The sequence below is a fragment of the Telopea speciosissima genome, chromosome 6 (genome assembly GCF_018873765.1).
Source record: "Telopea speciosissima isolate NSW1024214 ecotype Mountain lineage chromosome 6, Tspe_v1, whole genome shotgun sequence".
Lineage (NCBI taxonomy): Eukaryota > Viridiplantae > Streptophyta > Magnoliopsida > Proteales > Proteaceae > Telopea > Telopea speciosissima.
The window spans coordinates 58,049,435-58,075,900 of NC_057921.1; the positions used below are offsets into that span (position 1 = coordinate 58,049,435).

At 39.7% G+C, this 26,466-nt stretch overlaps 3 protein-coding genes across 4 annotated transcripts; 2 read left to right on the forward strand and 1 right to left on the reverse strand.

Annotated features, from left to right (window-relative positions):
• Positions 1-2,948: 2,948 nt before the first annotated feature.
• On the reverse strand, positions 2,949-6,417 carry LOC122665378 (F-box protein At5g51370-like). The gene is made up of 2 exons (XM_043861513.1): positions 5,212-6,417; positions 2,949-3,723 (listed from the first exon to the last, which is right to left on the reverse strand). The coding sequence occupies exons 1-2, from the start codon at positions 6,405-6,407 to the stop codon at positions 3,456-3,458; spliced, it is 1,464 nt and encodes a 487-aa protein (XP_043717448.1). The 5' UTR covers positions 6,408-6,417; the 3' UTR covers positions 2,949-3,455.
• Positions 6,418-13,114: 6,697 nt separating this feature from the next.
• Positions 13,115-19,559, forward strand: LOC122664887 (protein NUCLEAR FUSION DEFECTIVE 6, mitochondrial-like). 2 transcript variants are annotated; one of them, XM_043860910.1, is made up of 3 exons: positions 13,115-13,320; positions 13,702-13,816; positions 19,411-19,559. In XM_043860910.1, exons 1-3 carry the CDS (start codon positions 13,141-13,143, stop codon positions 19,428-19,430), a joined length of 315 nt encoding a protein of 104 aa, XP_043716845.1. In that variant the 5' UTR covers positions 13,115-13,140; the 3' UTR covers positions 19,431-19,559. The 2 variants fall into 2 exon arrangements, with proteins under 2 accessions (XP_043716845.1, XP_043716844.1); XM_043860909.1 differs by having other exon boundaries at positions 13,115-13,316; positions 13,698-13,816.
• A 4,423-nt stretch (positions 19,560-23,982) lies between these two features.
• LOC122666289 (putative expansin-B2) lies at positions 23,983-25,345 on the forward strand. The gene is made up of 4 exons (XM_043862474.1): positions 23,983-24,178; positions 24,271-24,383; positions 24,545-24,732; positions 25,012-25,345. The coding sequence occupies exons 1-4, from the start codon at positions 23,983-23,985 to the stop codon at positions 25,343-25,345; spliced, it is 831 nt and encodes a 276-aa protein (XP_043718409.1).
• The last annotated feature ends 1,121 nt before the right edge of the window (positions 25,346-26,466 follow it).

Consider the following 26,466-nt stretch of genomic DNA (forward strand, 5'->3'; position numbering starts at 1 on the left):
TTGACCAAAAAATGTACCTTGGATTATTTAAAAGTTTACCAAAGGGGAATGCTTTCTCAACAGGATTAAGTTATCGCAAGTGGACTAAGAAACATCTTCTTGGTGGGAAAATGTGATCATATAATTGGAATCTTGAATTATTATTACACTCTCACTCCCTATTGATGAAATTAGAATTAGCCCTACCAAATGCAATATGATAATGTCAATAAAAGTGGATGTCCAAATTCACTCTATACCCACAATATAGAAAAACTTGATCTTTCTCAATGGATGGGAAATATGATGATTGGATTTGGATTATCTCCAACTAATTGGGTGTCCAACTCCTATCTAACCACCAATCCAATGGCTGGGAGGACTTAGACATGCATTCCAACACATACCAACACCTGGAGATGTGTGTCCAAATCCTCCCCTCCGTTGGATGGGTGGTTAGAGAGCATTGTAGCTTGGTTATGTGGCCTATGCCAATTTAGAGATGGGTCTCATGCAAACGCGAGCTGTTGACTCTCTAGTCAAGAAGGTCCTATCAATTTCGTGTACGATAGACTAGCCAAACTCCCCTCCTTGGCTCTAGAACTTGTGTGTTTTGGCCTTTGGATGCATCGGCTTCTACATGAGAAAATATTCAATAAATTTATTATTCACAAAAAAAGAAAAAACACTCTAACATTTCCTCTTTCCCTAAATCCTTCAAATGGCTCAAACCAAGTTGTGACATGTGTGTCTAACTTAGCCAAAAAAAAAAAAAGTTAGAAAGACTTAACAAATGCTAATTTAAATATCTTGGAAACTTCAGGCTTGAGGCGTGAGGCCTGGACCATTGGAATGCCTAGAAATGAATTGCCCTAATATTCCGCTCAAATTCAATTATACACCCAGTCATATGTTGACATTTTATCTTATATTTTTTTTTAGCTGTCTATGTATTGAAATGCACACTCCATGCCCCTTTAATTTCTCAATATTTTGTTGTCACTTTGGAAAGCTTTACTTGTATTGAAATTTGAATGTGATTCAAGAACCATAGGGTTTACTTGTCCACAAAATTTTTGTTACCTCTATCAATCACACATGGTAGAATTAAGTACTTGTCTAGAAAACCTTTTTGGACATGCCCAGGTGTATGAAGGTCTCACCTTATCATTGCTAGGCTTCACCTTTTTTTTTTTTGGTCCATTCAAATCAGGGTCCCATAAGAAAACTAGTGTGTGAGTAATGTTCGGGGGGGGGAGAATGGGAAGTTTCAAACACTAGACATGCCATCAACATCTTGCTTCAACAAGCGGAGCCATTTCCAATTGCTCTAGGGAGTTGACAACTACAACATTATTTGAGTAGATCAATTTCACCCTCTCCTCCCCCAATTTGGCTCTCCTTCAGTCACCGCGGGAGCTGGAGGGTCTAGCACAGCAAAACAAGATCAAAACAAGGGTGGTTTTGATCATTTCACAGGTGGGACCCAAATGGGTCTCCCTATGAAATGACCAACCCCCTGTTTTTGGGTGTTTTTGCTGGACTGGATCCTCCAGTTCCCGCCACGGTTGGAGGAGAGCCAGATCCCTCCTACCCACCCAAAAAAAAAAAAAACCACTACACCCTAAAAGAATATCTGTAAAATGAAAATCAGATAAGGTATTTAATATCTGCTAACACAACTTTTCGAGAAGGGAGTTGTAGGTGATTATTTTGCTTCTTTTTTACGGTCCTAATTAATTATTCTTTAAGTAGGGAGGTGCTTCTTGCAAAATGAGAAAAAATGGGTTTGTTTTCAATATATTGAGATATATCAAAATCTAACAACTTAAAAACCCTTGCTACATGTTTTTCCATAATGTAACTATAGGCATGTCCAATAATTGACCAGCCGACACCCTTCCCAACTTCCCCTGCCCCATGAAGCATGCATATGATCTATCAATTTTAAAAGGGAACCGGGAGGAGCCCATTGGTTAAGGTGGTAGAATTCCCTTAGCCTTGTTCGTTTGCGGGGACTTAGGTGGGATGGGAGAATTGGGATAAGAAAATACTGATGCAAAATCTCACCCCAATCTTATTTATTTAACTTGGAGTGGTGAACTTAATAAAGCTCGAGGGACAACATTAAATGTTTTGTCTACTTATCTCACAACATTTGAATCCCATCCTCCCCATCAAACAAACAGGACCTTAAGGTTTCATTTGATTTTAAGGGAAATTAAAGAGCAAGAAAATAAAAATTTTAACCCTAAGAAAAAAACTTTTAATTATTACCTATATAAAAGGTTACAAAAATTTCATTTCCTTGCAACCAATTGGAGCCTTATGTTTCTTCAAAAGTCTAATCTGATCACCTTTTTAACAGCATCTCATTGCCATTTATTTTTGGAAAGTTATGCAAAGAGCATGAGGCAAAACGCATTGATCAGGGTGAAAAGGCAAAGAGCATGAGGCCAAACGCATTGATCAGGGTGAAAAGGCAAATATGGTTGACCTGTGTTTTGGTGGCTAAAATTCTTCTCATGGTATCCATCCATCTCTTGATTTTGATCTCTCATGTAATTTAATGTTAGAACAAACATCAACACCAAAATCCCCAAATCTTACTTTTTATAACAAAACGGATAAAAAACATAAATATTCCTCCATCGGATTCGGATTGATCCATTGGATCAGATCGTGATGGGCTCCACACTATCATCACAGATCTCAAAAAAAATTTCATTCGGATCACCACCAAAAAATTCTCAGAGTGGATCATTCTTCGAAACGTATCCAAGAATTCGAGACACACATAACATTTAACATGTGGCAGAACTACTGAGGCTACAGATTACGTTGATAGCTTCAGACATAGATTCTTACCAGTAAAGGGTAAATTTATCTTGCATTTGTATAAATGATATGCCATTTTTATTTAATACGTTTTAATTAAGGATAATTTCACCCATCCACAACAATAATGACCCAACCAATTCATCTCATAACAGTATAGATTCAGAATGTAAGGCTACATCCATATGTTCATAAAGATTAAGCTTCCTATAAATGAGCTAGTGTTGTACAAAGATACCCATCTATTATTAACCCCTTCTGGTACATATACTAGATCAGAAAGGGATTAACATTCCTAAACTTGTTAAACAACAGATGGTTATGTGAGAGACTCACAGAGGACGAGGACAGATACTTCTATGGAGTAATCTGGGCTTGAGAACTGAAACTCAAATGAACATACAATAAGAAAAGATGAAGAGGGATTGACATGTCTAAAATGAGTAGCTCCATCGGGCTGGTTCACTGAAGCATATCATTCTCTGTTAACGACATGTTAACCATCTGAAATGGTGCGAGAATGATTACAGCAGTTGACAGTGTGCCATTGCTGCAACGACTTCGGTAGCTCATTGATTCAAATGAGTGTCTATTGAACAGAAGCTCAGATACTCCACATCAGGTAGCAAGTTCAGGCCTCACAATCTCTTGAAAAATTTATCGCCTTTCTTTCCCACTCCAGACCCTGCAAGGCCTGACAAAAGAAGAGATTGCGAATCTGGTCTCCACTTCAACTCCTTTAGAACTGAAAACAAACTCGAAAGTGCAGGAGTCACTTCACTGTCCTTTATATTGTTACATGAGACTACTCTAAGCCGTTGAAGCTCCTTCCAAGAAAGAAGTACCGACTCTAGACCATCTGTGTTTAGCAACGAGCATCCTTCCAAAGATAGAAACTTTACCCTCCTGCCAAGAAAGTAATCACCCGTCAAAACTTTCAATCCATAAATTCTCAAAAAAAATTCATCATGGATTTTTTTGGTCATTGTAATTATTTGTTGCCTGTGCAAACAGCCATGTCAAATTATAAGATGTACCCAAGTAAAAGAGTAGGATCACTGGCCAAATCAAGAAATGGCTATGAGGAATAACTTAATTTTCTTCTGAGTATCCTTTGTTGATAAAAACAAAAAAATGCTGCCAAGATCTATTAAGAAATTAATCTGTTTCTGATGACATATATGGCTTATGAGACGATGAGACAGTCTCCATGTTTTTTTATTTAATTGAAAACAAGTTATATCAGATGAGCAGCAGGACTTCCTGACTACTAGACTACCAGAAGAGGCCATTGAGGATGGGGATCTTTGGTTCCTAAAGTGGTATACATGGTCTAACTCAACACTTCATGCCATGCTTGTCATTCTTGTTCTACCCAACTCTAACTCAATTTAGTTAGCTTTATCCCAACTACTTGTGGCCAGTGCATTAATTCTGTCCAGTCATTCCACCATGGATTGAAATAACAACGTTTTCATGATCCCTCGATAAAGGTTTTCTGCATGCTAGCTGTCAATCTGATGCATCCATCCTTTTCATCCAGACATAGATATTCAATGAAGTACATTATTTAGATGATTTTGGTTATTTTGGTCAGACAGCATTTAACTCTTACAAGAAAGCATACTGTTATAGCATGAGAGAACTCAATATGCAAACTAAAATTTTACATTCAAAATCAATAGCATTCTCAATTGCTCATCTAAAGCACATTAATGAAATCATTCTCTTAAAGCAAAAATGATCAACCTAGAAAGCACAACAGAAAGGGCGGGCCTTGGTGCAATGGTTAGGTTCATTGTGACCAAGTGATCTCGCATTCTAGTCTGGAATCAGCTTCTCTGCGAAAGCAGGGGTAAGGCTGCGTACATCATGACCCTCCCCAGATCCCGCAGTAGTGGGAGCCTTGTGCACTGGGTATGCCATAGAAAGCACAACAGAGCAACATTATTTCCCACACTTTCTTCTCTTTTGTCACCAAACTCACTAAATCATATCACACTATTTCTGGTTGGCCACATTAATCTGCTCGGTGATTCAAATAACAAATTGTGTATCCCTTCCTATACAAGGCACTTACTTACAAGCTGCAGTCCCTTGGCAAAAGGAAATTGCAATACTTAAGAGGATAAAAACTAGATAAACAAACCATTCTAATGATCTAATTTGTCCAAGCCAACTGAATTTCTTACAAGATAAAATGTTATCATTACATGACAGAAAGAATTTGATATATACTCCAAATTTGTACATTAAACTTTTAATTTTCGTTTTCTTCTCAGTTGCACAACTAAATTATATCATTGGTAATCATTCTCTTAGCATACGTAGTAAAGCCTGGAAAGAGTGAAAGAGCAATAGAATAGAAGAGAGAGAAAATCGAGAACCGGGTACCTGCAATGACTCGCAAAGCTGAACATCTCATTATCCAAACCCCAACAGTCCTGAAAAACCATCTCCCTGACGGCCTCACATATCAACATCAATGACTTCATACTCTGCTGATCTCGCAGTTGGCACCTCTGTAGCTGCAAACGTTCAAGAGTCCGCAAAGACCCCAAATGTTCGTCAGGCCCTGGTGTCAGATCGATCCTCTTGCACGACTGAAGCTTCAAAGTCTTCAAATTTCCACAAAATGACAAGGCTGCCATCCACCCACCATCCATCCTGTGGTCGCACAGCGTGAGCTCCTCCAGCATATGGCAGCATTGGCCAATAGCCTTTATTCCGTCGTAGCTCCCTTCGCACCCGCTCAGCTCAAGCTTCACAAGACGCTTACAACCATTGGCTAAGAACGTTAAACCGATATCCGAAACGACAGAACTATAGAAACCGTCCACAGTCCCAATCAATTTCAGGATCTGGAGATTCTTGCAAGCGGAGATCCCACGCAATAAGACATCCGTGCAACGGTGCAGCTCCAATTCCTGTAAGGTCGGACACTCCTCCGCAACACTCGACAACCCACTCTCCGTGGCAGCATTAAGAACAAGTTTCCGCAAATTAGGGCATCCCTGTGCAATAACTCGTAGCCCTCCATCAATCGAAGCCGGTGGCAGCAAATTCTTTTCAGGGACAAACTCACAAGGCGAGAAATCAGAATCAAGGTGAACCGATAAGAATTTATGGGTCAACAAAATTCCAGAACTCCTGGGCGAGTCAATACAGGCGGCAACGAGATCAACATCGGTGAGGTTGGGGAAACGTAAAAGAAGCCGACCTGAGAAGAGGAAATCCCAGTCGAGCAGCTTGACAGAGTGAACCAGGCGGCCTTGGAGATGCAGCCATCGCTTGCAAACGAGCGAATTAGGGTTTCGTTGTGAATCAGGAAGCTTGGAGAATACCCGGAGAAGAAGCTCGTCGGATAAGAGAGTGGTAAGGTCTGTCTTGGAAGATACTAAAGCAGCTTTCTTCTCCCACTCTGCTGAGACTTTGTGGTCTGGTGGTAGTGGTGATGGTGTTTTGCTGAGAGAATCCAACTGCATCTTGATAACCACATGCTTGTGAGCTTTGTCTTTGAACAAGAAGCTCGGCCAGTTCGATGGCTTGTTCAATGGCTTCTTAGGCTTTAGTCCCTGCAAAAATGGCATTTAGGGTTAGGGTTTCAACAATCGAAGGTTGTGCTTCCGTCCTTCCTCTGCTTCCTCTGCTACTTCCCTGGTGCATCGCTCGCCTCTCTCACTCTAGTGGAGTCTCCCTCTCTCTCTCTTCAAAGTCCCTAGTTTTTTGTTTTCTCTGTAATCTTCTCTATCTTCCATTCTTAAAAAAAACGGATTTCTGATATGTAAGGACTCCAAAGTTTCCAAAATTTCAATAATTTCTTTGTTGTTAGATTTTGAAAGCGGGGTCGAATCTAGATTTGTCTTGATTTGTTTTCTGAGTCATTCAAATCTTTCATAGATTGGGCTTCTTTTCCAAGATAATTGCGAAAATACCTAGTTTTTAAAATTGTTTTTTGTTTTGGAAAGTACCTGGAATCTGGATTCTAGAAAGCTTTTAAATTGGTTGGTGAGGGTGGGGGGCGTGTAACATGTTACAAGCGATAACGTTGCACATCTCAGGCACAAAAATTATACTAAAGTAATTATTACAGATTAAAAGGGGATTTCCGGTTGTTTTCCTTTCAAATAGATTTTTTTTTTTTCTTTCAGTTTCCATCTATTTCTTTGCTTTAATATTTTTTTGTGACCTAGTAGTCGCATGGATTCAAGTCCAGATATAGTTTTTCTGCGAAGTAGAGGTAAGGCTGCATAGGTTATTACTCCCCAAACTTCACAAAGACCAGGACCTGGAAGGAGGATATGCTATCATCTTTCTTCGCTCCGTCTAATGCTTGTGCTATTAAGAAGATTGTGCTAAGTTTTTTTTCGGGCGAGGACTCCCTAGTTTGGGGTGTAGCTAAGAATGGGGTCTTTTCGGTTAAGTCGGCATATCATAACCTCACCAACATCCAGGCTCATCTAACAGTTGTAGGACCTTCCGTCTCAAAGCAAACTCAGCGTGATCAGATCCTGGATGGAATATAGAAGAAGATTTGGGGTCGCCAAACCCAATCCAAAGTTAAGAACCTTCTTTGGCGAGCCTGTGCAAGGGGCTTAGCTTCGGGGGAGGCGCTTCAGCGTCGCAACATTCATGTGGATCAATCGTGCCAAAAATGTGGAGCCCAGATCGAGAGCATTGACCATATTTTTCTTGGGTGTGATTTAGCTCGAGCTGTTTGGTTTGGTAGTTCTCTTTCCTATCTCACTCTCCAGGACGTGGAAGGTAAAAAGCATAAGTGGATTCAAAGTTGGGATGCCATTCAATCAGGTTCTAAAAAGGAGACTAGGGAGGTGTGTGTGCTGGCTTCCTTTATCTGTTGGGCTCTTTGGAGAGCAAGAAACGACTTGGTGTTTAATCGGAGATGTTGGACCCCTGTTTAAGTGATTCAAGTTGCTCATGATGCTCACAGTGAGTTCCTCACGACTATTGGTTCCCATGGGTCTCGGCAGGCCATAACAATAAAGCCAAAGACCTCGGCCTGATCCCCTCTTGCTACTGATTGGCTTACGTTGAATACCGATGCTTCTCTAGTTGTGGATTCTGATGTAGGAGGTTTGGGCTACGTTGTGCACGATTGCCAGGGTAAATGTGTAGTTGCTTTCTCTGAGCCGAGCCCTTTTGGATCGATCCTAGTGGGGGAAGCCATGGTTGTCAAGTCTGGCCTGCTCATTTGTATTGGAGAGTGTTTTAACAAGGTGCAGGTGGAGTCAGATTGCCTAGAGCTTATCAACCTACTCCCTAATCCAGGCAATCCAGTCCCAGTGGTAGTATTTCCTATCGTGGAGGACATCCGCTATTTCACCGCCAGTTGTAAAGAGTGCTCTTTCTCTTATATTTCTAGGTCGTCTAACGTTGTTGCAAACAACCTAGCTCGGAAGGTCCTGTCTGTGGGATGTCGGACAACTTGGCCTTTATCCTCTCCTTGGCTCCAGAACCTTTGTACACTGGAGACCTCGGCTTTGTCATCCTCTTCTTATGAATAAAATCTTTATTTACCAAAACAAAAAAAATAAAGTCTTGTGCATTGGTTACACTCTTTTTAAATGGTAGGTGCTGCAACCTCAGTAAGGTTGTCTAGGTTATTACTCTCCCCAGACCTCGCAGAGTCTCGTGCACTGGGTACATTCTTTTTAAAGGGTAGGCGACGCAGTGCAATGGTAAGATTGCTCTACTTTAATCATTTTTCCTTGAACTAAACATAATCCATCTTCAAAGTATTCCAAGTAGTTTGTTTTACTTTAAGCATGTTTGGGCTATTTTTACCTTTGTAGCCAAACATCACATTGGACTTGTTGACTTCAACATAATATTTCAATTTAGTGCAGGGTTTAAAAGATTGGGATAGGATGGTCCGATTCAGTTCGGAATTAGTCGAGGCTGATCTCAATTCCAATCGATCTAATCTTTTTTTTTTGGTAATATTCCAATCGATCTGATCACTCAATTCATATTGGATTTTTATGGTTGTGGTATATTTTACCTAATCCTCCACCGAACCAAACTAATAACTTGATTCTTTTAAACCATATTTTAGTCATTTAGTGGCCATTTGTGGTTAAAGGATTGAAATAAAAATTTCTAGTTAAATCAGGCATTTCATTCATAAATCTAGGTCTAACTTTGGGAGGGGAATATACATGTATATTTATATGCATGTGTATCTATCACATGCGTTTACCAAAAGAAAAAAAAAAGTATCTATTAAATGCATATTAAACATTTTATAAAGGTGTTTTTTTTTTTTTATTGATACCCCTAAGATGGTGTCAAGTTCTAAATACACTTTCTAGAAAAAAATTAAGTTCTAAATACACCTACAGAGGTGTCATTTAGATAGTCTCATGAATAAATTATATGAATAAATACTTATATTCTAGTGGTTGAGGTATCACTCTAAAAAAAAGAGCGCAGCTGAGTTTAAGATATTTCCTGATCATTTACAAATTTTTATTGATAAGAGCTAAGATCATAATTTGACCAATACTAAAATTAAAAGTTGGGAAAGGGTTTCCCATGCTACCAGTATGAGAAGAGGAAATCTCTTACGTCACACCAAACATTTTCTTCAATAAGAGTTCCACAATGGTTAGGGAGGATTGAGAAAATAAACAAAAATTCCAAAAAAAAGAGAGTACATCCAACGAACAGAGTGAGGCCTTAAAAGTTGTGGTACCAAAATTTTGATTAAACGAACGTAAATTTACAATTAAGAGACCAACTAGGCTGCTCAAGTAATGTAACTTTTATCAAGAGGATATGACCAATCTTCGATAAATATAATGTTATTTGTAGTAATGTAAAAGAGAGAAATCTCTCTCTCACACACATACACACACATGAAATGATCTCACTACCATCAATTGTATGAAAACGTTTCAACGCACCTCATTAGTGCGCTTCTCTATGTCGTTTGCTCAGAGAACCCTATCCCTTTAAAAGAAAACAATATTAGTGAGAATCAACTCTATCTATTTACATGGTAAAGCCTTGAACTATTTAGCTTGTGAGACTGGTAGGTTATAATGTGAGACAAACAAGTCCTACGTCATTGGTTCTAGTTGGGGACAAATAAGGTGTGTCAATCATACAATGTAATCAAAAGATTCGAAATGCTCACTCTGCATAGCGACAGAACCATGGAGGACTATTGAGGCTGCTTGGATCAATACTCTTATTTGATAATTTAACTAGTTTTAGAATAGGACCACCATCTATATATGCACTATGTAATAGTAGGAATGTTCCTTCTACCTTGCTGGCAGCCAAGGAAATATGGTTCTTTTTCCTTAAAGTTGTTAATACTAAGTAAGGCTCAATATTTTTTGGGTTTCTTTTTGTTTTGAAGCGTAGGATGTATTTGATGGCCCTGTTTTCCTCTCTCATCCCTTTCAGATGACTCACTCTGTTTTTGTATTTGTTCTTTTTTTGGACCTGGCTCTTGTCCAGTCATGGAGGGAGATGGACGGTCCAGCACTCAGGGGCCAAGTGGGTTGAAATGATCATCCCACCCCTATTTTTGCTATCGTTTAGCGGGGTTGGATGCTTCAATTCTCGCCACAGTTGGACAGAATCCGTTTCCTCTCTTTTCAATCTGTTGAATCTCTTTTGTCATAAAAAAAGGAAAAAAAAATTTAAGATGTGCCTATTTATAAGCAAAGTGAGTAGGGGCATCTGTGGAAACTTTATGATGGAAAATGAGTGAAAATCTGCTTTTACATTTTGCTTAGCGAGGAAATATAAAGGTTTGATTAATGTAATGTGGTTTCTCATTGAAAGAGCCGTTGGTTAGCCGTTTCATAATTCAAGTTTTGGGTGGAGGAGGGGGGTTGGGGGGGGGGGGTGAACTCCTATAAAGGTCTTTGTGTTCTGAATGAACCCTACAAAGTGACATGGAACTCAACATTCTTTTTTTGGTAATACCATGGACCTCAACACTCATTTGAGTGTTTTTGAGTAAAACCTCCTACATGCATAGTTGAGTGGGAATCTCAACCCTATAATCCTTGATCCAACGGTTGTGGAGATATGGGAGTACTAACCGTGTTCACGGTATTGGTTGTATGAGACAAATTTGCACTTGATCCTCCTTTAAAAATAGTTTTTTTTTTTATCGATTTATCCGGTTTGTACCGTGTCACCAATATGGTATCGGCATAGTATTGGGATTTGAAAGATGCAAAACTGGTATGGATTGCCCGATACGGGTGATCCGATACCGATACTTAGAATCATGGATATATCCATTTACCCATTTTCCCTCCTTAACTACCCTAGTTTGGACTTTGGAGGCTACACTCTAAATATAGGATGGTAAAAGGGTTCTCAGCCTTCTCATTTACCCATTTTGTTTAGGTGGGGAAAAATAGGTAATTTCATATGGGAAAATGAACTTTGTTTGGGAGTATGGTTCCTGCACCAGTGCCCCTTGTGTTTGGGTGCTGGGGCATGCTTTTCGGTAAAGAACACGTTCCTGTTTCATATTTAACATACTTCAATATGTATAAGAGAAAGGTAGGGTATGCCGTGAGAGTGCTCATTATACGTCATCCTGTCTCTTCCTCCCTTTGGAAAAGACCCCCTTGCCTTCCTCTGTCCAACCTTATGCTTGATGTATGCCGTTAGCTTTCAGAAAGTTAGCAGTTTACTAGAACCTTCTCCCTATATATTTTAGGGAAAAAGATTTCACTCCCCCATTTATTTCTATGTTGTAGGTGAGTAGATCTTTCAAATGATCACATATACTAGTGAGTTGTCTAATGGATCAATACAAACTACAGATACACCTCGCTATTCTCTCATAACAAATTTCCAGCCAAGACAGGGCGGCTATTCCCTTGTAAGGTGCTAGTAACCATTTTCTTTCTTCCTTATAACTTGTATGGGAGGAGATCACTAGATCTTTATCCTCTTAGGTTCCTTGCCTGGTACAGTTCATACAATTCCTCTCACAGGGGACAGAAATGACCACCTTATCCCCTGCCCGAACACACTGCCCGGGTGGGGTCCACCCCCTCTTATTAGAGGCACTAGGGAACTTGAGAGGATAATTTTCTGGGGATCACTACATTGCTCACATGGAATGAGATCTCTCTCACATCAAGCGAATGGGAGCATGGGAGAAAGCGCCACACGAATTATACATAGGGGACCCACATATCAGGGAGAAGAGAGAATGTAAAGAAGGCACATGACACCGACAGTGTGACCAGCATTTTCCCAATTTGTATTTTGGTCACTACAAATGCTCTTCTTCCAAAACGTAAATCTGTGTACTGGAGAATACTACACGACAAGCTTGGTCAGACGAGGGCCCATTAATAGGAATCCGGATCAGCTACCCACATGGAGACGGGTGGGGACAGATCTGACCCATCCATGTACTGGAAAATACAACACGACAACAAGCCTTGGTCATATGGGGCCCATAAATGGCCCATGACCTAACTCGGCTATCCAGCCACTAGGCCTATCATTAATCTTCAATATGGGAAAAGGAATGCTAACTGGTTGTTGGGCACGGTGTGTTCTTGTGCGCAAACACAGCCTAGGCCCCAACACACTTGTGCCAGAGACGGATTCGAATCCTCTACTTCTGAGCTGCTCCTACTGCCCGTGCACCCAGACATAGCAAGGCGGTAAAGACCGCATTACCCCCGCTCGGGCAAGGTAGGGGTATGGCGGTCTTTACTCCTCTTTTCTGTGTCTGTGGTGCACACAGTAGTAGGGGCAGCTCAGAAGTAGAGGACCCCGTCGCGCCCAGACACAACCCAACATGAAAAGACCGGCGCATTGACATAGCTCAACGCAAAAAGATTGGCCCACCCCCTTAGAAAGGTGGAATGGATCAAGGGTGCACCGATCTTTTTGCGTCGGGCTGTGTCTGGGCATAGGTACACGTCAAGACACAACACCGGTTAGCATTCTTTCTCCCTTTAACTGGGAGCGCACGGGGCGCAGGCTGCGCTAGGACACATGAGGTGGGACGGGGCAGTCATTTTGGTCATTCAGGGGGAGGGCCGGTTATTTTGTCCACCCCATGTGTCTGGGCGCAGGAGCAGAGAACATTTTCCCTATACGATTTTTAGGGTTTTGGAGGTTTTGTAAGTTGGTGGCAGTTTCTGCAGATAAAATTAGAATCTTTTGCAGGGTTTAACTTTCGTTCCACCGCCTGCAGTTGCTTCAACGATGTCTGTATTGGCTCCGTCAACGGTTAGTAATTATTTTCCCCTTCCCCCACCATTCATGTGAGACAAGTAGAACAGACGAGACAAGGAAGACAGCATGGCATCTAATTATGCAAGACGAACTCTTGTAAGTTCCTCTGCATCTGCAACAAGAATCCTAAGCGGATGTAGACCATCATCATCTTGTGTTTCTGGAGCGGGTAAGGTTGGAGGATTCACTCCTGCAAGGCCCACTTCTCGTGTTTCTCGACATAAACTTTCCTTTTTCTCCAGGTTTGTCTTTTTATGTTATTATTGTTTTTTAATATTTTTTGAGTTTTGATTTCTCCATTTTGTTCTTTACATGATTTGTATTCATTTTAATGTGTATGTGCTTGATGATTACTCATTTAAGACTCTCTGGCCCTTTTCTTTTCCTATGACAATCTACCTTCAATTTTACCCCATTTGATTTCCCCCCCCCTTTTCCCTTGGTTATTTGTTATATAAGTTCAATCTCTTAACATAATCCCTGCAAGTACATTTGATGTTCTTGGTGGTTTTTTTTTCCTCCTCCCCTTTCTGGATTTTTGTTTAGTTTTGAATTTGTTCAGATCAGATTTATTGTTTTCAATTACGAGGCTAAAAAAATGATATTACCATGGTTCTTTGCAGGATGCCAATGGAGTTAGGTTGTGCACAATCATTGATGCCGTTGCACAGTGTTACTGCTTCAGCATTGCTCACCTCAATGCTTTCTTTAAAGGGTGGAAATTGGGGATGGCTCTCCGAAGGTGTTTCCCTCCGCCCCCTCTCTCTCTCACACATACACCCACACCCACACACCCACACCCATACAAACACAATATCTGCATATTCTCTTTCCATGGCATATGCTTTAAATGGCAAATATTTTGTACACTTGTGTATTGTTTGGATTTGCTTACTTTAGTGAAAAAAACAAACTGATGTGAAGAATTATTAGAGTTTGCTTGGGATACAGAAATTTCATAATAATTTAATGTTATGACATTATCATGAACATGGCATTGAAAACCTCACGTGTATTTTCCAAAACACCTCTGAGATGCTCCCCCCACCCTAATGTAATTTGCCCCGGTTTTTTGTTGTAATGAATAGATAGGTGGTCCATAGATCCATATCTACCTTATACATAAGGCATATAAAAGGGGGATAGTGTCCCAGTCTTCCCCTTTCCATTAAGCATTTAAAATGTTTTGACTTGTCATGTTGGATTGCAAGAGAGACACAAAAATAAATTTCACTTATGGTGTTAGTGAGAAAGATAGTAGAAACTTGCATGATTTGATAGTTAACTTTTGGGTATTACTAAAAATTACTGATGTTCTATATCAAATCAGCAATTGAACACATAGCAGCAGTCTAACAGGAATATAGAAGGCAACAACCCATAACACCCCCCCCGGTGGGCAGCGGTGGCAAGATCCTTTCCAATGCAACAAGCTACATCTAGGACAAACTAATGTTATCAAAGTTTCTCAAAGTTTGTAGTTGTGGAGTTGAAGCTTTTGATCTCTAGTTTTTCTAGTTCTCAACTATGAATATAATTATACTCCAGTACTCAAAAATGGGTGCTGTATTGTCCGGTATACTTCAATCTAGGTAGCGTGTTGCTATATACTAATTCCTTAAATGATTCTTTTGCAAAAGGATGTCTAGAGGAAAGGAAAGAGCCTTGAAAATACTTGTCACTTTGTCAAAATGGGGGGGGGGGGTTGGGGTTGGTGTTCAATCTCTTATTCCTGGAGTTCAAGCTACCTAATGAACACTGGACTTGGATTTTTTGTTTTCTTGGAATTTAATTAATTGAATGTTGCATTGTTTAGTTTCCAAAGTGGAGATGAAGATGTGGTAGGGAACATCATGGAATTATTTAACTTATGAAGGTGGAAAGCAAAAGAAAAAAGGTGGATTTTGGGAAGAGAGGGAGAAAGAAAAAATGGAAAAAGGAAAAAGAAAGGGTGGATGGAGAATGAGGGTAGATCACTTCAATAGGTTATTGAGGTCCGTGTTTCATATGTGTCACTCAAATCATGGGAGGCACACACAAGAGACTTGAAATGACCATTTACTAGGCGAGGTGATTGTGGATTTTTTCTTGACATCTTCCTGATAGTTGCTGGATAATTTGATAAGTGAGGTATTTGCAGTTAAGATGACTAAATAGCTGCCTTTATATAGATCCTTGATTCTTTATTTGTCAGTCTCTGGTAGGTGTTCAATAAAAGAAGGATTTTGCTGAGCATATCTCTCTCCAAACCAATTATAAATGTCTAGATCTCTAGGATATAACTCAAGCTTGAGGCTGAAGAATTTTCATGGTGGTGGAGCATAGACTTCATGGAAGGAGGCATATTATTTTTGTAGTAATTTGTGCATGTTTTGAGAAAGGGTCCAGCTTCGATTGGTAGGGATATTTTGGTTTTCAAAGCCCTAGGCGACCCAAGGCATTGGAGGGGGTCAAAAAGTGGAAAAATAAAGAAAGAAGTATAATGAAGGTCCATCATTTGCACCAAGAATGAGTAGGCATATTACAAGTAGCACCTATCAAGACAATGTTTAACCTTGGCAAAAACATTGAAAGGTAAAAGTGGCGGGAGCCATGTGCACTGGGTATGCCTTTTTTTACTCTATGAAGGTAAAAATAGGAGTACATTTGCCCCAAAGAAGGAAAGAAAATATAGGAAGTTTTATGGTTATCAGAATTTGTGTATAGAAAACAAAATGGGGTATCAATGAATGAGTTTTGGATGTTAAGAAATTAGGTGATAAATACAACAACAACAACTCAGCCTTATCCCAACTAAATGGGGTCGGCTACATGGATCCTATCAAAAACAAAGTAGGGAGAACTAAGGTCCTCACAAAGGAAAGTAAGAGGAATGGAGAATAAAAATAGAAAAATGAGATATGAAAAGTAATAGATGGAAAATGAGAAATGAGAGTAAAAGGAAATAGTCAAGCCCAGGAAATCAGGAAAATCTCAGCTACCTAGTGTCAACAACGTGGATCCTTGCCCTCCAATAGGCTTTATCTGAGGTCATACTTGGCACAAGGCCCAAACTCTGCATGTCCTTCTTCACAACCTCACCGATGGTTATTTTAGGCCTACCACTAGCTCTTTTAGCTCCCTCAATCGGAATCAGATCACTCCTCTTTACAGGGGCATTGATGCAGAAGCCGAAACCATGATTTAATTGGCTGTTCTTTGATTTTCGTTGGAGCCTTTTTACTTTTCTTATGATAGGGTTAAAACAGTCTTTTTATATTTATTTTCTTAAGTTCTCCCTCCATGATTTTAGAGGGATAGGTGTTTATTTTATTTTATTTGTTTAAGCTTATACTCCTATTTAGAGTATAAGTCTATTATGTTTTATGTTTGTGATTAGGATTCAGATTAGGAATTCTCACTCCAAATTTGACTAGGATTTGCTTTTAGGTTGATTATTTGTAAGGCCTTTTGGCCCCCCCCTTTTATTATAAATAGATATTTCGTGGGAGGCTCCCCCACCTATTATGTTTGAAATTTTGTTTCTTCTTGCTGCTGCCGCCATGACTGCTGCTGCTTCTCTGTCTTGTGTGTCATATCAAGACCTCTTGTGAGTTATATCAAGGGCTAGGGTTGGAGAAATCCAGCAACTCCTTGCATCTCGCAGATCGGGAGGTTCTTCTTCTTCTTCTTCAATCTTCAAGCTGTTGCTTCTCCTGCACATTAACCCTGCAATTTATCCATTCAACCCTCAACCCCATTAAACCTGCAACTCCTACTTCAACTAGGACTCCATTATAATTCCAGATCTAACCATCACCTTCAAACCCTATTCTCAGTCCACCTTCCCTACATCATTCCCCACACTCGACCTCAGCCCTAGCCCATAATTCCCACTCTAACCCTTTCATCTCTTCACTCCATTAAACCCTAAAGCCTGTGACCCGATTCTGCCCAAAATTGCAGAAATTCAAAACTTCCCCAAACCCTAATATCTTTATACCATTAAGACCTCTGAAACCTGCCTTTTAAAACCCTATAAACCCCATTGTCATTACTTAGCCCTAACCCTAAATTTTACCCTAATAATCCTAATCTGCCCATTCGGCCAACCCTTAGACAGAACCTGGTCCTAAGTGGAAGTTATTTCACTTAGGCTACATCAGGCATCCTTAGGCCCCGTTGCACATGGCCAAACCACCTCAGACGACATTCTCGGAGCTTGTCACTGATCGGAGCAACTCCCACTTCAGCTCTAATATGTTCGTTCCTCACTTTATCCTTCCTAGTTTTGCAGCACATCCATCTTAACATCCTCATCTCTGCGACACATAGCTTCGCTATATGGCACTTCTTAACTACCCAACATTCTGCCCCATACATCATAGCAGGCCGGACCATAGTCCTGTAAAATTTTCCTTTAAGCTTTAAAGGAATGTGACGGTCACACAGTACTCCGGTCACACCTCTCCACGTCATCCAGCCCACTTTAATTCTTTGTGAAACATCATCATCTATATCACCTTCTTTGTGTATGATAGACCCCAGATATCTGAAATAATCACATGGCGGTACCTCTCTCTCCTCAAGTTTCACCGTGTCAACATCCATCATAGTGTGGCTAAAGTTACACATCATATACTTTGTCTTTGATCTACTAATCTTAAAGTCTCTTGTTTCCAAGGATGATCTCCACATCTCTAGCTTAGCTTTAAGCCCTGCTTTTGTCTCATCCACTAAAACGATATCATCGGCGAATAGCATACACCATGGTACTTCGCCTTGGATGTTCTTGGTTAATTCATCCATGATAAGCGCAAACAGGTAAGGGCTTAGGGCTGATCCTTGGTGTAACCCAACCGTAATTGGGAATACCTTGCCTTGACTTCCTGCAGATCTCACACTAGTCACCACAAATTAGGTGATAAATGATGCTCATTAAACTTGTTTTGAAGAAAAAGGTAGTTATTTTAATCAATGTGTATTCACTTCAATTAGAGGAAAGCATTAGAGCATGGCTTTGGAAATCATGTATGAATTGATTCAGGATATTGAAGTGGACCAAAATGGCCATGTTGTGAAAGATTATTGATGGTATGGGGCATTTGTGGAGCATATGGATCAGAGAAAGAAATAATCTCAGAGAAGTAATCCTAGAATTTCCTCGTGTATATTCTTCTAATAGAAAACCTGATAGGTAATTCTCATGTTTCTTACCCAATCGAACTGGAAGGTTTTCTATACACTGAAATTTCCTTAATGCTGATAGTGAAAGTTTGCACTTGCTTCGATGCAAAGTTGTAAGGATTCTTGGTTTTTTGGGTTCTCAATATGCAGATTGGGAATTACAAGGAGACAGATGGGGAGAAAATTGACTTAACAAATACAGTTTCTTAATTATTGAAATTAAGAACCTAGGTGATACTATCCTATCCCAACCCCGCCCCCCTAAAAAGAAAAAGAAAAAGTTACTATGTGTGCTGAGACCCATCAGTTGGGTGACTCCCTTGATTTATCTCTATCCTTACTGATAGTATGAATGACATGTTTATGTTATTACCTTTTTTATATGGGTTAACAGACTGCCTTTATTGAAAATAAGAGAGAGAGAGAAAAAAAAATGAAAAAAGAAACAAATTAAAGGTTTACAGTAGCATCATTGTTGAAGGACTCCATAACAGATCCAACAGTTCACTCTCCTAACTCTCTACGACACTCGTTGAGACCATAAAATAGTGTTATGTTTTTCCCCCATCGGTGCTAGAAGATGAGGTCTTACCAAAAAAAAAAAAAAAAGGTGCTTGAAGATGAGGTTCATTGTTGAGACCCCAACTCAAGTACATAACGTGGGATCCGACTCCTCTACTTCCGCCTGCCCGGTATTGCCGTGCGCCCCCACACACAAGCGTGGCGAAAAGTACCGCCTTACCCCCGCTCGGGCAGGGGTAAGGCGGTACATTCCGTCTTGTTTGTGTGTGGGGTACACACGGCAGTAGGGACAGGCGGAAGTAGAGGAGTCGAATTGCAAAACATGACACCAGTAATTAGAAAGTAATGTCAAAACATAATTTCATAGATATCCCAAGTCCATTCATCTCGCTTCATCTATTATGTACCAAGTTTTTTTTTTTTTTTTTTTTTTGAATAGGTAGAGACCAAGTTCATTCATTTTGCTTTATCTTTAATTCTTCCAAACTGAGGGTTAAACCTAGAAAATTTCTGAGGCAAAAATAACATTAGCAGATAATCTTAATTGCCTATCTTTTGCATTATTTTGGATTGCTGCCCCATTTGTTGGATCAGGAAAGATTCCAGGTGGTAAGCCATTGACCTTGCTCTTTATCATGTGATTTGCAGGATTTGCAACGCCTCTATAGCAGGGCCAATGAATTTGCCCACGTTGTCATGTTGAATAATTCATGTTGAGCTTCAAAGAAAGGTGAGCCATGCGGTAGACAACCTTGACTATCTTGATCTTCTTCTGATATTTTGTTTTGGTATTTCTTTATTCCATTTGTTATTCAAACCTTCCAACCAGTTCAGATAGTTAAGTAAGAAAATTCATTACATTGTGGCTGGCTGAGATTATGCTTTTCCCTCTATTATCACAAAACAAAATGTTTTTTTCTCCATTTGGAATTGGATACTCGGTCTATTTTTCCTTTTGTTGGTTGGATTTCTTCCTCATTCTTTCTGATGATGGTGGACATTAGGTGGTGGTTAATTTTTATGTGATAAGGCTGTACACATCGTGGTGTACACGGTCTTCTCACATTCTTTCTCTTCCTGACATTCTCTCTCCTTAATGGCATTTGGCCCCTATATACAAGTAGTGTTGGTGTCCCCTCCTTGAACTTCAATTGGATAGGCACCCCCAATGCAATTTACACGCATGACCAATGTGAGTAGGAGAGGGGGCACCACATTACTCGTATAGCATGCAAGTGTAGCTACAGACATTTTTCATCTATAGTGGCTAAAAACATTTGTAAAAAGAAAAAAAGAAAGCATGCAAGGAGAGACCTCTTTGGTCATGCCATTTTCGTGACACACATTAGGTACCCCAAGTGTAATTTATCCTAATTCATATAACAGTTATGAAAAAGCCTATTTCTTAAGAGATGATAAATTATTTTATTTTCTAATAGATCATTTTAATTTCTCTGACAATAAAAAAATGGAAAAAGATCTTTACTTGGTGGTGTTTCCTATGCCCTCTCACAGGGCACAGTGATTTTGTGAGATGATGCCTCTTCCCCTGGATAGATACCCAGGCGTGCTCACGGACCTTTATCTGCTGCATTTACTGGGCAGGTCAATTTCCCCAAGTTCCTCTGATAGAGCAGGTGGAAATGACCACCCTACCCCTGCCCGGACACACCGCTCGAGTGGGGTCCACCCCCTCTAGTAGATGAAAGCGGGCAGGAAATGGAACAGATAAAAATACATGTGCTTCACCCATTAGCCCAGACGCTTGTGTAGAGACCATGAGACCAAGTAGAGATCTCTTGCCCTAAAAAAATGCGTTATCCAAAGTGGGTTAAGACAAGTACGGGTAGAGAGACTGAATGCGGGTAAATTCAAGCTGGGCTTCAGGGTGCCAGTTGGTATACAAGCATGCATATTGGTCCACGACCCATACTGATGAGGCCCAGCCTATTGAGTAAATGGGCTGATGGCCCAAATCCAAGAACGACAGCCCGTTTATTTAGAATGCAGGCTCTGGAATGAGGATTCACCCCTAGGTGGTCTCCCTTTGCCTCTGTATTGCTAAGTATTTGGTTAAGTATACCATTTTTTAGTATTTTCCTTAGTACCTTTCAGATTCCATGTCACTAATATATGGACTGTTGACAAGAGGTTTAACCTGTCTTATTTGAAATTAGGGCAAGATCTCGCAGTTTGGTCATGTCGTGCTTGCACCAGCACGGGGCTAATGAGAGCGCACACGGCATTAACATAGATGTGCCTTTTGATTTCATAAGGGCAGGGTGGTACTGTCGTACGCTCCTGTGTTTGAGTGCAGAAGCCACGTGACCAGTTAGCATTCTTTTTTCCTTTATATTATTTGTTGTTAATAGCAGTTCTTAGAAAGGACCAGTTCTTAATAATTGTTTGATCGGATTGTTTCCAACTGAGCCAGGTTGTGGGAGAGTTCGACCGTAGTCCAACCCTACAGTAATCATATGTTTTTGATGAATTGTGTGAAAATTGGATTGAGTTTTTCTTCATCCATGGTGAAAGAAGAATCCCTTGCCCATGACCATCGGTACCGTCAGATGACAAAGGGAAAATGTATTTTTGAATTCATCAATAGGGGGTGAGTGTTTGTTAATGGGACAAGAGTTCTATCGTATGTTCACATCACCAGTGGGCTGGGGATTTTTTTTTTCCACTATTGAAAGAAAACTTTTACCATGAAATTATCTACTATGGATTCTTTGTTATTTTTTATAAAATGTTTGAAAAATATCTTTACGATGATGTAATTTCTCTCCAACAATATTTGTTTCAACAAGTTATTCCACTTGAGCTGAATTTGAACCAAATTAAGACCATAAATGAACTAAAATGAAACCGCATAAAATAGAAACTGATTCGGTTCAGTTTCAATTTGAGGTTATGAAAATTATTCGATTTGAGTCCAGCTCGATTTATAAATATTGTCTCCTGAACCAAATTAAAAATGAATCCAAAAATATAAAAAAAAACAGACCGATTGACACCCTTAGCTGCATCATGGTGTGGAATCAAAATTAATGCAATGCCACTATCGTACCAAAGTCCCACTTGGGATAATCTGAACCCCAACTTCTTTCTTGAACACCCTTAAACGCACCAATAAATTAATTAGAAATGAACGGTCTAGAGCACTTGAACATGATCAGTTTCTTTTTGCCATTAATTTTATCCTATATATGTGATGAGAAAGAGTTTCTGACAATGGTAGTGTAAGAAGGAATTTGCATACTACAATCAATGAGCGGTTGTAAAATAGTATCATGGGGTCTACAGCGGCCCACATGATCAACTCCCTCTCCCTCTCTTTTCATCTATTATCAACTCTTACTATTACTCTACTATCAAAAACAAAAAAAACAAAAATTCTCCAATAGGTAATCTATCTTTTATGGAAAGTTAGAAGAGGATTGACCCTAATTAATGTTCATATTATGGACATGTTGGCCCTAGAATGGGTTGTCAGATCATTTGAAGACTCCACTTGTGAATATAATACTTCACAAGGAGCAATGTAAAAATTAGGAATAAATCGAAGCCTCCCTTAGATAACAACCAATTGGATTATCTATTAAAGGATTCCACTATCAATTTAATGGTCAGATGCCAAATCATTAGTCCATGTGGAAACAAGTGAGTAGCATATTACAAATAATTGCTGGTAAATGTGTGCCTAAAACCCTTTGCTTGTTTCAGGCCATCTGAATGGACTAGATTCATAGACAAATCAATTTTGTTATGACAAAAATTACACAGCGATACCTGGTTTATGAAAAGACACCCAATGTTCTACCGATGTGGGATATCAATAATGCCCTTCATATATGAAGGCCTGTGATGATAATAGAGCTAGGGTTTTCAAATAATTTTGCTATATAGATAAAATTTCATGATGTTTCTCCTGAGTTACTATCTGTCAATTTAGAGAGTACTGCTACACTATTGTATGAGAATTCACGAGTTTGGGCCTCCAATGCCATTGCAACTCCACCACCGACTTCAGTCGCCGGTGTCATGAATACTGGTTGCCAACAGGGCGGTTCAGCCACCAATGCGGTTACAGTGAATCCTCATGGTTGTTCCCTTCAACAAGTCTTTGCATTAAATGTTCGTAACTTTATTCAAATAATTACACATTTAAATACTCAATGTGTCGCTTGCGGTTACACCACCACATTCTTTGCAACTAAGGGTGTAAAAAAAACCCAGCCAACCCGAACCCACCTTGAGCCCAAACATGGTCGGGCTGGGCCTTTATTTAATATAGGGCAGGGTTGGGTTTAGTATTTTTCTAGCCCTGGCAGGGCTGGGCTGGGCCTGGGCTGAGGCATCGACTCTGGCAGGGCCAGCCCAACCCTGTATTATATAATATATATGTAAAAAATATAGAGAGAGTGGGCCTTGATGCAACAATCAAGGTTCCTCCATTGTGACCAAGTGGTCATGGGTTTGAGCCTTGGCTATGATTGGGCTTTGTTAGTTCCACAACTTAATGAGCCAAGATATTCAGGGCCACTTAGGGGTGCCGGACGGGGTTTTGGAAAACCCTGTCAGGGTCGGGCTGGTTTGAGGGTATGCTTGGCCTTGGCAGGGCTGGGCTGGGCTTGGGCTAGGGTTTAGGGCAAGCCCGGCCCATTGACACCCCTATCATGAATCCTCATGGTTGTTCCCTTCAACCAGCCTTTGCATTAAAAGTTCGTAATTCTATTCAAACGGTTACATATTTAAATGCTCAACGTGTGACCAACGGTTACATCACCACAATCTATGCAACGACTACAATGGTTAATGCTCATCAATCTCCACAGTTGATCGATTACAGTTGATCATAATCGATCAGATTTTCCTTCAATCACGGTGAATGGATTTCCGTGAAGCTTCAGATGCACACAAGGTATAAAAGGGTATGTTGGGAAACATTCTAAAACTCTATAGGGGTTTGTGAACCTTAATTAGGATGGTGTGGCGAATGAAAACTTTCTCCTTCCATTTTAGGAAAATATATATATATAAGCTCCCTAATTAATCTTCCTATAAGCCGCAACAAATCTTTGTTTACTAATGAAGACTTGACCTGTGATTCTGTGAATAAGAACACACTACATTTTGAAAGAAGTTGCTCTCCTCCCTCTATAAATACCACTCAGTTTCGCTCAATCCCACCAAGGTAAGTAAGCTATAATAGTGGCCATGACTCCTGCACCACTTCAAGCCTCATTTTTCTGTTTTTCTTCCTTTGCTCTCTTAACCCTTTTTTCTCTCCCAGACTATTGTTCTTGTTTTAATCCAAAATTATATAATTTTAATGTTTCCAAGATTGTTCAGTCCGGTTGGTCTTTCGCTGGAGCAACGTGGTATGGAAATCCCATCGGCGCCGGAAGTGATGGTAATAGAGAGAGAGAGAGAGATTGTGCTTCTCACTTCTGCCATTTTATAAGTCACCAAGAGCTTACTAATATAAACCTCTTTTGTACGTAGGAGGTGCTTGTGGGTATGGATACAGTGTAGAGCAATATCCTTTTTCTTCCATGGTATCAGCTGGAGGCCCTTCTTTATTCAAATCAGGCAAAGGTTGTGGGTCCTGCTATCAGGTGAACACTACTATCTTAGCTAGGGTTCACAAACCCCTATAGAGTTTTAATATGTTTTCCAAAATACCCTCGCAATAGTGTATGGATTCTCATTTCCCACGAGAAATTGAAGAAGGAAATGGGGTTTTGATATGATCCTTTTGGCTCTATACCATTTTCAGGTGAAATGCACGAAAAATGCGGCATGTTCGGGAAATCTGGTGACCGTGGTGATTACCGACAATTGCCCTGGTTGTGTATCGGAGTCTGTTCACTTTGACATGAGTGGGACTGCATTTGGATCCATGGCCAAGAAAGGGCAAGCTAATCAACTACGCAATGTTGGACAATTGCAGATTCAGTATCGAAGGTGGGGTATTAATTTCATGAACAATATGGTCACTTTAGTTCAATTCCATCTTTATATGTCACAGACATATATATTTATAGATGAATTATTACCTGCATGGCTACCACATTAGGGTTAGGTGTAATGGGTATTTTAAGTAAAGCCCAATATATTAAAGCTGTGTTTGGTATACATTCTTGGAACGTATTCTAGGTCGATTTCACATTCTTAAACTACAAAGAAAATAGATACTAATTCAACTAAGTAGTACTAATTTTACATGTGAAAGGAATATTGCAGAGTGGAGTGCAACTATCGAGGAGTAAATTTGGCATTCCATGTTGATTCTGGGTCCAACAACTACTACTTTGCAACAGTAGTAGAATTCGAAGACGGAGATGGCGATATCGGAAGCGTAGAACTCCGGCAGGCGCAGGGATCAGATATATGGCTTCCTATGCAACAATCATGGGGTGCAGTCTGGAAGCTTAACTCTGGCTCTAATTTGAGAGCTCCTTTTTCTCTCAGGATTAAATCAATTGAATCCGACAAGACGGTTGTGGCGAACAATGTGATTCCGGTAGGGTGGCAGCCTGGTGTTACCTATCGATCCGTTGTCAACTTTGATGTTTGATGGAGTATGTATTCTAAGTATGGTTGTGTTGATCAGAATAAAACTTAGGGTTTCTGAATTGGTCATTTGTCAAATTTCATATTCAAATTTAATCGCATACTCACCTAATTTCCAACCCTGATTTAATTAAAGCTTTACACGTGCATAGTAAACTTTGGCCCTAATTGCTTAATTGTCAATGAGCAAATATTAGGGCCACTTGAGAAGCATATATGGGCCCCGTTCATGGATTAGTCAATGTGATAGATGACCAGAGAAGCATCTAATTGGTATAATTTTAGCTTAAAATGTGTAGATAAAGTAACTAAAATTTTATAAGATTCTATTTTGTAAATTGCATATTTTTCTCCATTTGATGATTATATTGATAATTTTACTAAAACTTTGAATCAAATTTTAAATAACTTTCGTTAATTATTTTAGACTAAAATTGGGGCATTGAGATTTATGTGGGGTTATTTACTTAAAAAAAAGGAAAAAAAACAAAAAGAAAAAGATGTATGTGGGGTCTTCTATCACATGGACTAACCCATGTATTCTCAAATAGTAAAATATTATACTTCAATAGGTAAAGTGACACCTAAAAGGACCCAATGAAGTTACAAATTATTTGACACCTTGAAGGTCGACCCAATAAGGTAACAAATTATTTGACACCTTGAAGGTCATTGAGTGAAATGCCTTTTGATTCTTTTTAAATCTTCAGTTCTGAACCTGTCATGATGATAAAGATTATAGATAGTATACATGGAGAGAATTAGCCACTCAAACCCCAAGGGACAGGAGTTCGTGCACGGTAGATTCCATGCATCATTCATTCAATAGGGGTTTGGGGGCTTTATTTATGGTCAATTTGAATGGGCATAAATGCCCATCTAACAATAATTAATGCAGACCGTGCATGTGTTTGGCCATACATAAAAACTTCTACCAAAAAAAAAAAAAATGAAAAAAAAAAACAAGAAAAGAGAATTAACCATTTGCTATGTCAAGGAAGAAAAAGTTTTCCTTCACCACGAGGTGAAGGTTCATAACATATCATCTTAGGGTTCACAAATTCTTATAGGGTTTTAGCATGTTTTCCAAAATACCCTTTTGATACTTTCTTACGCACATCTAAT